General features: G+C 43.4%; 1 protein-coding gene across 1 annotated transcript; it reads left to right on the plus strand.

Annotated features, from left to right (window-relative positions):
• On the plus strand, window positions 1-9,712 carry SET (SET nuclear proto-oncogene). Its single transcript, XM_071453956.1, has 8 exons — window positions 1-387; window positions 1,546-1,603; window positions 2,560-2,702; window positions 3,298-3,401; window positions 3,587-3,700; window positions 4,969-5,139; window positions 5,234-5,380; window positions 6,275-9,712. Exons 1-8 carry the CDS (start codon window positions 315-317, stop codon window positions 6,296-6,298), a joined length of 834 nt encoding a protein of 277 aa, XP_071310057.1. The 5' UTR covers window positions 1-314; the 3' UTR covers window positions 6,299-9,712.
• Window positions 9,713-11,206: the final 1,494 nt, after the last annotated feature.

The raw sequence follows: 11,206 nt of genomic DNA on the forward strand, positions 1-11,206 counted from the left end.
CGGGCGGAGGGGGGGGCCGCGCATGCGCGCCGCGTGCCCGCCCCTCGCCAGCAGCAGAGGAGGAGGTGGCGGTGGCGGCTCTGGGCGAGGGAGCGCGAGGGGAGTGAGAGGCGCCGTTGCCGCTCCGGTATCCGGCAGGACCGCGCGGAGGAGGCGGGAGCGCCCCGGCGGCGGAGGGACCTGAGTGGCGGCGGCAGCAGCAGCAGCAGCAGGAGGAGTCAGTGCCCGGCCCCCCCCCCCCCCCCCCGCGCAGCCCCGTTGCAGCCCCCCCCCCCCCCCCTCCCTCCCGCCCTCCGCGCTCCGCAGCCACCAACATGTCGGCGCCGGCGGCCAAAGTCAGTAAGAAGGAGCTGAACTCCAACCACGATGGGGCCGACGAGACCTCAGGTGAGGCCGCGCCGGGGGCGGGACGGGAATGGCGGCAGCCGGCACGGCCTCCGCCTCGCGCCGACCGCCATTTTCCCCCGCCGCACGGGCCGCGGCCGCGCCGGGGGCGGGCGGAGCGCGGGCCCGGCCGGGCGGATGTGCAGGCCCGGCGGCGGCGGGAGGAGGCCATGTTAGCGCCCTTTTGTCTGTGCTGCCGGCCCGGCTTCCCTCCCCGCGGGGCCGGGCGGGGGGCGCTGCGGCTCGGCGGAGCAGCGGGACCCCCCCGCCGCCCCTCCCGGAGCAGCATCCGCGGAGCCTCATTGTGCTCCGCCGCCGCCGCCATGATGCGCCGCCGCCTCCCGCGCCGGCCGCGGCCGCGTGGTGCTGCCGGGCCGCGCGGGGATGGAGCGGCGGAGACACGCGGTGCCGGGGCCGCCCGCGCTGGCCCCACGTGCGATCTCGGCTTTAAAGGTCGGGGTTGCCCTCGGCCGCAGCGCCGTCCCCACGTGCGTCCCCCGCGCCGGGAGAGGCAGAGCTGTCCCCCAGCGCGGGCCGGGCCGGCGGGACGCGCACCGGGCGCTGCTCCGCTCCAGCCGCTTCCCGCTGCCGCTCATTCATCTCCCGCGCGGTGGGTAAACAGCGCTCCGTAAGCCCGGCCTCGGCCAAACTTGGTCCAGGGGAAGTGCCCTTTAGAAAATACCTGCCAAACGGCGGCTTTCGCGTCTCTTTCATTTGTAGCTGTATTTTTGAACGTTCTTTTCGGTTTTTGGAAGGTGGTGTGTGCTCAGATAGGCCATTTCTATTGATATTCCAGCGCTCTGTAAATTACTGTGTTTCGTCAGATGTGTTTGTCGTAGCAAATGTGGCTTACAACTTTTTAGTTAAAATATTATTGGCTTATAATTTAAGTTGGCTTGTAAAACAGTGTAGCGGGATGTGAACTGTGGGTTCTAAGGGCGAACTCAGTTTAAGGGCTGTTTTATCAAACTTTGCTGCACTTCAGCTGCAGCGCGCCCTGTGAAGCTGGTGCTTTGAGGCCTTGTAACTCTTGTGACATTTAATAGAAATACTCGAGAACTTCTACAGTAGGTCACTAGAGAATTTCTCAAAGAGAAACCTCAGGTGATTTGTCAGGCTTGTGAATGAAGGGATATTGACACATTTTCATCTGTTTTTCAGAAAAAGAGCAACAGGAAGCAATTGAACACATTGATGAAGTACAGAATGAAATAGACAGGTAAACATTATCTAACTTTTAAAATGTTTTAGCAGAAATTGAAATGTAGCTGACAAAAGTGAAAGTGTTGAGTAAAGGGAGCACTCAGTAGTACTCACTGTCTTTGAACTCCGCCAAGATATACCTGTGTTCTGACTTGATTAGAGACATTAAAATAACAAAGAAGTGTCCTGGTTTCTTGCTTAATTGTGTATAATTAAAGAGGTAGAACTTGAGTTTAAAATTTTTAATTAATTGTGGTATTTTTGATAATAGAAATGTATTTCGCCCTGGCTTCTCAAGTTAATGTGTAAGCTGCTTGGCTAAAGTATTTCCCTGTTAGCAAGCAGAACCAAACACTTGGCTGAAAAGTCAGCTTTTATTATACATTTTTATTATAATATTCATGTGCTTGTGCAGTAATAGACAGAAAATGTGTCTGAGGTGTTAATTTTGTATGCCAGAGCTCTTGGGGCTGTGGGTTCTGTGTCAGTCCCTGCCTGCATGTTCTCTCCATGCCCAGTGTCCTGCAGGGACTGCAGGTGGCTCTTGGGGCTGTGAATGTGTGAAGCTGTTGCAGTGTGAGGGCTTTGCCATTTTACAACAACAGCTCAGTTTTAAGTCTTCAGATTTTACTTGCTCAGGGTGCAGAATTTCTTTGTTGTAGTTTCCTTGCCTACCTAAAAGTTTTAGGGGGCAGGCGATAGGGCTGTGTTACCCTTCTACAGGTTTTATGCAGGCAGAATGTTCAAGAGGTTCACACTGCTTTGTGTTTAGAAGGTTCCATTCAGACCAGTGAGATTGCTTCTGGCAGAGTGTTTTTTAACAGTTGTTACAGCTCTGAGCTTCTGGGGTTTTTGGGACACTTCATCTGCAGAATATGGCAGACTGGTCTTATCAAAATTTTAGTTAACTGCTCTGATGTGTCCTTAAATCCCAGTTCTCTTCTGTGCTTAACATGGTTCTTTCTCCTACAGACTGAATGAACAAGCCAGTGAGGAAATTTTGAAAGTAGAACAGAAATACAACAAACTCCGCCAACCATTCTTCCAGAAGAGGTCAGAATTGATCGCCAAAATCCCGAATTTCTGGGTAACAACATTTGTCAACCACCCACAAGGTACATTCTTAACAGCCCCTTTTTTTCCCCTGTAAATTCAGTGTTTGCTTGATTGTTATGTGAGTGTCTTAAATCTCTCAGGGTCTTGTGGGGTTGTTACTAAGCGTACAAAACACTTCCTTTCTGTCCTAGATTTCATTTTTTAAGCTTTTTCTTTCTTGCACTGGTTGGCCAAAGTTTACTAAAATATTTCAATCCTAAAATTTCTTTCTGCATTTTAAATTGCAAGTTTCCCACTTTATTCAGTTCATTGGAAAGGTAGACAAAAAAAACCAACCAAACAAAATTGTTCTGGATGGTTTAGGTGTTTTTTTTACTGGGAAGTGAGCTCCTTGGGACGCCTGACAATAAACTTTGTAAAAAACAAGTTTGTAGGCTGCTTAGATTGGGCAAACTACATGTATGAAAATCTGTTTCACGGGGAAGGGTGGGTATGTGTGGGTAGGCTGTTGGCTGGTAACTTGAAAAGAAAGAGCCACAAGGAGTTGGCTTGGACAGATGTGTTGCTTTTTAGATCTTCCTGGCTGTCAGTTTCCTGTGTTTTGTCTGCCTGTTTCATGACTTGGTTAATGTGGGATTCTTCCTTTTCTCTCAGTATCTGCACTGCTGGGAGAAGAAGATGAGGAAGCACTGCATTACTTGACCAGAGTTGAGGTGACAGAATTTGAAGACATCAAATCAGGTTACAGAATAGATTTTGTAAGTACTTTAAATGGTTCATTCATTTGTGATTTTGCTGTTTGTTTTTGTTTTTTTTAATGTAATTGCATACTGGGTTGTAGTTTATAACTTAAATCTCTACAGTTACCTATATAGTGCCAGGTTTGACTTGTTATGTGTGTTTCCATTCTCTGGGTTCTAACTCTTTGCTTTTCACTCTACAGTATTTTGATGAGAATCCCTACTTTGAAAATAAAGTTCTCTCCAAAGAGTTTCACCTCAATGAAAGTGGAGACCCATCTTCAAAATCGACTGAGATCAAATGGAAATCTGGAAAGGTAAGGATTGCCTCTGGGAGAGCACAAGTGTGACCAAGTAAAAACATTACCAAGAGCATTAGCTTGTCTCTTCCTTGGCCAGAATCTAGACTGTGTTGTGTTGTTTCCTTAAATTAACTATTAAATGAAGAATTCCAAGGACAACAAGTTTAGGGGAATCAGATAGCAGTGTGCAATCTTGTTTTATATTTTTCTCTATTTCTTTGACTTCATTTCCAGATGCCACATCTTTTGTAGAATTTACAGCCACAATAATGTGGGCATACCTGTCACCCAGGCAGTGTTCAAGAATCATTAATTTACTGCAGTTTATTTCTGTAAAAGTTCTTCAGTGTTATCCTGAAAATTTTGATTTGAGTTTTTAAAAGTAGGGCTGAGGCTTGCAGTTAAATTGCAGCTTGTTTTGTCACTCTCAGACCAAGGAGAAAATTTAATGTTTTTCGTATTGAGAACTAGAAAATCTCCTCTTGTACCAGAAATTGCATTCCTGTACAGACCAGTTGTGATCTTTACAATAATGCACAAAATTAGTGTGAATTCTGCTTTGTTCTTCTTAAACAGTCTAAACCTATAAATGTTGTCATTCTGTCAGGAGAAAAAAACACTGGAAGTGTGGTGTAACCATATGGTCAAAGAAATAATTAATTTAATTTCAGACTTAACAAAAAGATTGTTACAAATTTACTACTTCTTTTCTAGGGTAAGGTGATAGATACAGACCTTACATGTATTCTTGTGACCATATTTCAGCAGTTTTTGTGGAGTTTTTTTGCACTTACTACAGAGAGTGGCGCGAAGACTTCAGAGTGGGAAATTGTGGGCAGAAAAGCCTAGGCAGGTCTTTATATCCAAATGCTGAAAGAACTTAGAGGTGTGGGGACTTTCTTAAACTGGGTGTATGTAGTAGTTGCTGAAATTACAACTACTCTGAGTGGCATTTAGACCTTGTAAGTTCAGTGTGTCATTAAATACTTGCCATACTTGTGTTTTCCTGAGATAGGGAAACGTAAATCAAATGTGAGATTATGTGAGTTTTCAGTGTTCCAGTGGAGGCCATTGAAAGAAACCAGTGGGTTTACTGTTCTCTCATGTTTATGAGAAATGCAGTATCTTCTGTCAGTTGTTTGGGCTTCAGACTTACCCTTGAAGAGGGAGAGGAAAGTGACTTCTTAGGGTTGTTTAGACAAGTGCATTTTTTAAATGGTGCTTGTAGGAAAAAAAATGCCATAGGAAGGTGACTTTAGGGAACTTCTTAACTTTCTTTTCAGGACCTGACAAAACGTTCAAGCCAGACACAGAACAAAGCCAGTAGGAAGAGGCAGCATGAAGAGCCAGAAAGCTTCTTCACCTGGTTCACTGACCACTCTGATGCAGGGGCTGATGAGCTAGGAGAAGTCATCAAGGATGACATCTGGCCAAACCCCCTACAGTACTACTTGGTAGGTACAGCCCTGAGCAGGGCATTGCACCCACAGCAGCTCTGGGAAAGAGTGAATTTGATCACTCTATTGATGTTGCAAATGTGTCTTTAAGGTTCCTGATATGGATGATGAAGAAGGGGAGGGAGAGGAGGATGACGATGATGATGAAGAGGAGGAAGGATTAGAGGATATTGATGAAGAAGGAGATGAAGATGAGGGGGAGGAGGATGAAGATGATGATGAGGGAGAGGAAGGAGAGGTGAGTAATCTTGCCCTTCGTGTGGTGTTTGAGAGGGATCTTGTAAGAATACCAATTGTGGCAAAGGTGAACTGGCTCTTTTCTGCACCCCAAGGTGTGAGAACTGTGACTGCATTAACTTGAGTGCTTTCAGGTAGCAATAAGTGTGGTTGTGAATGTGAGAGACAGTGGAAGCACACAGTTTCAGTAACTTTGTAAGGGAAGTGCTCTAGGAGAACTAGGATGTGAGTGTCACAAAATCCTTGCTTCATGACTGAGTATTCTAGCAACGCTTTACATATAAATGGCTTTTGTTGATACATCCAATCATCCTTCCCACTTGTTGGTTCATTTCTGCTTATGGCCAGCCTAGCTAAGACTTTCTGCTGGATTTAGGAATGAAAACTTTGCTTTAGTAGTAAGTGGGATTTCAGGTTCAGCATCCAGGGTGTTGGGAAGTTAGTTTAGAATGTCTTTGTTTCTTGAAACTGGGTGTGGTGTGTCTGACTTCCAGCAGCACAAACCACGTGCAGTGAGAGGAGGGCTGTGCTGGGCTCTGTTCTATAACCTAGAATTTGGCATGTGAAAGGTGAAGCATTTTGTTCTTTACAGTTTTAAATGAAGGGGAAAAGATGACCCCTTCATTTTCCACATGTTAAGCTTGTGTCAGTGCTTGTAGTGATTCTAAGTCACAGCTTCTCAAAGCTCTGATGTGTTTTCCTTGGGACAGCCAGGGAGTGAGTGATTTCTGTGTGGTCACTAGCTGGGCACCCAGGGCAAGTGTTACCATCCTTTAGTGAGGGAACAGATGATCATAGAGCACCACGAGTAGCACTCTAAAAAGTTCTGGTCACTGCATTTGCTATCTGAAGTTTAGTGATTAGATTTATTTAATTCTTGCTTATCTTTCAACAGGAGGATGAAGGAGAAGATGACTAATTGAACACTGATGGATTCCAAACCCCCTTTTTACCTTTTTAATTTTTCTCCAGTCCCTGGGAGCAAGTTGCTGTCTTTTTTTTCTTGTGCTCAGTCGCCTTGTTCTCTTGAGGTCTCTTTTTCTCTCCTCTACACCATGGTTCACAATTTCTTTTGGGGAAATATCTTGAGCAGAATACAGTGGAAAAGAATCTACCAGTTTCTGTTTCAAGTTCATTTTTATCCCTTTCTGTCTCAAAACAAAAACTGTTTATGAATTCAACACACCATGTTCTGTGGGAAAAAAGAAAACCTTCTGCTCCCTTCACTCTGCTGGAAGCTGAAGAGTGCTAGGCCCCTGTGTAGTAGTGCATAGAATCTAGCTTTTTTCCTTCTTTCTCTGTATATTGGGCTCAGAGATTACACTGTGTCTCTATGTGAATATGGACAGTTAGCATTTACCAACATGTATCTGTCTACTTTCTCTTGTTTAAAAAAAAAGAAAAAACGACAAAAAAATAAAAATAAAAATGGGGTTATAGAAGGTCAGCCGGGGTGGGTTTCAGAAGTTTGGGTGGGTTAAGTGGGCATTTTGACAACATGGCTTCTTCTCCTTTGGCATGTTTAATTGTGATGTTTAACAAACATCCTTGCAGTTTAAGATGACACTTTTAAAATAAAATCTTCTCCTAATGATGACTTTGAGCCCTGCCACTTGATGGAGAATCAGCAGAACCTGTAGGATCTTATTTGGAATTGACATTCTCTATTGTAATTTTGTTCTTGTTTATTTTTAAATTTTTTTTGGTTTGGTTTTTTTTTTGGTGGTTTTTTTCCTTTTTTTTCTTTTTGGTTTTTTTTTTTTTTTTTTTTTTTGTTTCACTGGAAAGGAAAGAAAGATGCTCAGTTTTAAACGTTAAAGTGTACAAGTTGCTTTGTTACAATAAAACTAAATGTGTACACAAAGGGACTGGTTGGTCTTCACTGAAAGAAACAGCTTTTATATCCTATTTAGAACTTGCTGTAGTTTCTTGGCATTTTTGGGGGCATTTTGTCAGTATTTCTGTAGTGCAGTGCAGCCTTGTGGTTGTGTGGACTGAACCAGTTCATGTAGTTCCCACTCTTTCAGTACCTGTAAAGTGTTTCCTGTGGTAGTTCCTACTGCACACTGACTCTCGAGTTCCTGTAGGGTCATGTGCTGTCTGTGAAGACACAGGTATATATTCATGTTTGGCAAAAAGGAAAGTCACTTGATTTGTAGAATTTTTAGTAATTTGCAGTACTGTATCTCCAGTACATCAGTTTGCATGAAAATACCATGCAAGCTCAGAATAAAAAGACCAAGGGGTGGTTTTAAAATATTTGGGTGGTTTTGTAAGTCTTTTCAGTTGAAAACAAATCTTAATTGCGAGCTAATTTGGGGGCTATTTCAAAGAGCAAGATTCTTAGTAAAGTTCATGTATAAAAAGTTGCTACTTCACTGCTTTTTTTTCCTTGGTAGCAGCATGTATATGTGCTTTAGATACACTGTACTCTCATTTTAAGAGACTGCATTTGAGAAACTTGTAACAATTTCACATAAGAGGGTGTTGGAACTGGTATTCCACAAAATGTAATGGAAGTTGTTTTAACATGCTTTGCTTTTAAAATATTTAAGAAAAAATGTTCTATCAGCTCATCTGAAATTCAAACAGCTCTTTGGATGTGTAGAAAAGACTGTCTTCTGGGAAGACTTGTTATATTCTCTGATTCCTTTTCCTCACAGAATTTGCTGTAGTCAAATTCAGCTTTTTTGATGCTTAAGAATACACTTGGCAGAACAAGATCAATGTCTGGTTGAGACGTGCACAAATAACGTGTGAGGGAAAACATTCTGTAAGTGTGTGGTCCAGCTTGGATTCAATCCAGTTATCAGAGACAATGCAACGTCCAGTCTCATGTGATCAATGCAAAAATAAGACAACCATGTACTTTATTCCATCTCAACAAAAGCTTCTGCCCTCATCCTGCTTTGCAGAGCCAAGTACAACGTTGATCAGTAATGGTTTCTTACCATCTAGAGAGAGAAGGAACAAAACCCATGAAGTCCTATAAATTTTAGTGTTTTTTAATTTGATTCCTTTTTGTTGTAAGATTGAAATTAGCTTCCTGTTGTGGTAGAGGGTCGATGTGCTGTTTCTTGCCATGATGCCTCATTACTTAATTTTTATGTAGTCCTAATTGTAGTTCCTCAAGGAAAATTATCTTTTGCTAGTCTTGAATGCTTTAGGAAAAATATTGTGCCATTGTTGTTCCATCCCTGTTGGTTACTAGCAGAAAACTTATAAAAAACTGTTTTGAAAGTAATCAAAACTTCAGGCTCTGTAAAGTCAAATACCAGGAACAAGAAATGAGAAGTCTGGATAATTAAATGCTACTTAAGAGATTTTTCTTGCGCATTCTTTAGGATTTTACAGGGTGCCAAAATACTCTTGCTACTGTACTGATAATACTGAATTTGCTGTGAAACTTGAGGGTTTACTCCTGGCAATGGCTAAAGAGTAAACTGACATGGTAAAAGAATAAACCATATTAGTTAAGTGTTATTTTAATTATTTTTTTCTAGCATGGAAATGATTAGGGAATAACACATTTCTCTGCAATGCTCAAGAAATACTACAGCTGGCCATTGTGTGCTCTGACTGTTCACTTAATGTCTAATTTGGCTGAATATATGTAATGGGTGTCCATTTTTTACTGAATTTATTTTATATGTGTATAAAGAGCTTTTTAAAAAGACATCTACCTTGGATAATAATGGAAGATGCATTCTTATTAAATATCATTAATTCCCCACTGCTTGAGTTCCTCACATACAGTTAATCCCACCATGTGAAATTTGTCACAGGTGGTAAATGACTTCAGGTTTTTTGGCTTGAATTTCCAGGGCTAGAACATAAGAGTTGGCAGCAATTTTATAAAGCTGCTGTGCTGGGGCTATATGGCCTAACTATCTCAAAGGTTATTTTTAAATTTAATTGCTATAAAATGGAATCTTTTGTCTGTAATTTCTCGTGCCAAAGGAAACAAATACAGCTGAGTGTGTAAATACAGCCAGGAAGGTTTGGGGTTTTTAAAGAGATTATCTGTGTACTTATTCATACTTGTCAACATAGTTTCTGTCCCTGTAAACAAGCATTATCTGAATCGATTTCTCAGTCATTTATGATATTCATTTGAATCTGTAAGCTCTTTGTACCACACTAAACCAGGTGCATAAGGATAGTTCTTTGTTTATTGGATACTGTTCCTGAATTTTGAAGCCATGTTGTTTTTTGTTTTGGTTTGGTTTTTTGTTTTTTTAAAGAGAATGAAATCAATGAAATAATTTCTCTGCTGTACCTTCAAGCTATCCTTCTGTTTGAAGGAATTAAAATACATTTAACTGTTACTTGATGTTACCATTTTCTAAGAGTCTTTTTCAAAAGAATCAAGTTTTTTAGTCCCAGACTCAAATCTTTAGTCCCAAACACAATCTTTCACGGGTGACGTGGACAGTGCTTGCTTTTCCTTTATGGAGAAGAGCGAGGGGAGGTCGCAGGTGACTGGTACACCACACTTGCTTCCTGCGGGAAACAGATTTATGCTTAATGTCCTTCCTCCCTCTCCTGCATTAAAAATTGAAACTTTTAAGACTTTTTCTTAATCATCACCTTTTCCGCGGTGCTCTCTCGGGTATAATTGAGGACAGGGGCTGCCGGTTCAAGGTCGGGATGCGCCTTTAGCCCCCGCCCTGCTCCGGGAGCCCCCAAAGAGTCCGCGCAGCTCCCGGGCCGGCGCCACCGCCCCTTGCCGGCTCCTGGGCAGGACCTGCACCGGGATCATCCCCGGCACCAGGGCTGGTGCCCTGCAGGATCCTGCTCTGCCTTGTGACATTTCCCTTCCCGCGGGACGGGGGCTGCCGGATGGGCAGGAACTGCTGGTCCCGCGTACCGGCCCCCTCTCTCCGCAGGATTTGTGGGACACAGCTGAACCAAGCCCGGGGAAGGGGGCTGGGATATGGGGTAGCCAGGGACACTGCCTTGGGGTCACCCGAGAGCTGAGAGCCAGCCCTTTCCCTCCAGGCTGGGGAACTCCAGCTCCCCAGCACCCCTGAACTGCCCCCTGCCCTTCCTCTGCCTCCCCTGGACTGTCTGAGACCTGAAGGAAAGAGGGGGGAAGCTGCTGTAGGAACCCCGAGTGTGTGGTGGGCAAAGGACCCCAGCCCAGAGCCCCCCAAGCACATCCCCAGTGACAGCCAAACACAGCCTTGGCCCGATCTGCTGCAGCTGTGGAAACATCCCTGCTCCTCTGGAACTCAGTCTACACTTGCTAGTTTGATTTTCCCCTCTCCAGTATTCCCACTGAATGAACAGTCAAATTAAAATAATTGCTTAAACACTAAACAGAGCCTGGACCATGTTCTAAATAGCATCAGGTTTCTAAAGGATTTATATTAATCAAATGCACTTGCTTTATTAACAACAGGGGCATATTCAAAGGCTTTGTATTAGTTTAAGGCTTTATTATTTCAAGTCAGTTAAGCTAGGTTCAAATTTTTAATTTTTAAATTTTATCATGAGTTCCTTGTATTAATTACTCAGTTGCAAATCACAAAATGTTTAGGCTAGAAAAACTTTTCTAATTAAGTAAAAAGAACACACTTCTGTTCATTAGTATATTTCTGAATTTGTATATGGGAAGACTATCACCTTCAAATGCCTTCTGATTCACAGTTGTGCACTACATGATTGAAAAGCTATTAGTAGGATAGTAACATTATTTTGTTTAACGCACTGGGCTTGTGACACACAGTCTGTTCTGCGTGATGCTGTGGCACTACTGCAGCACGGTGTTTTTTCACTACGGTAGCCAGGGGATTGCTGCCAGCCTCGCCAATGCATGTGGGAC

This window comes from Agelaius tricolor, unplaced genomic scaffold, assembly GCF_023055355.1.
Source record: "Agelaius tricolor isolate 1412-34295 unplaced genomic scaffold, bAgeTri1.0.p SCAF_38, whole genome shotgun sequence".
Lineage (NCBI taxonomy): Eukaryota > Metazoa > Chordata > Aves > Passeriformes > Icteridae > Agelaius > Agelaius tricolor.

Coding starts and splice junctions, on each gene's coding strand:
- SET (XM_071453956.1), top strand. CDS start 315: ATGTCGGCGCCGGCGGCCAAAGTCAGTAAGAAGGAGCTGAACTCCAAC. Junction 1,604..2,559: donor GTACAGAATGAAATAGACAG/GTAAACATTATC, acceptor TTTCTCCTACAG/ACTGAATGAACAAGCCAGTG. Junction 5,381..6,274: donor ATGAGGGAGAGGAAGGAGAG/GTGAGTAATCTT, acceptor ATCTTTCAACAG/GAGGATGAAGGAGAAGATGA.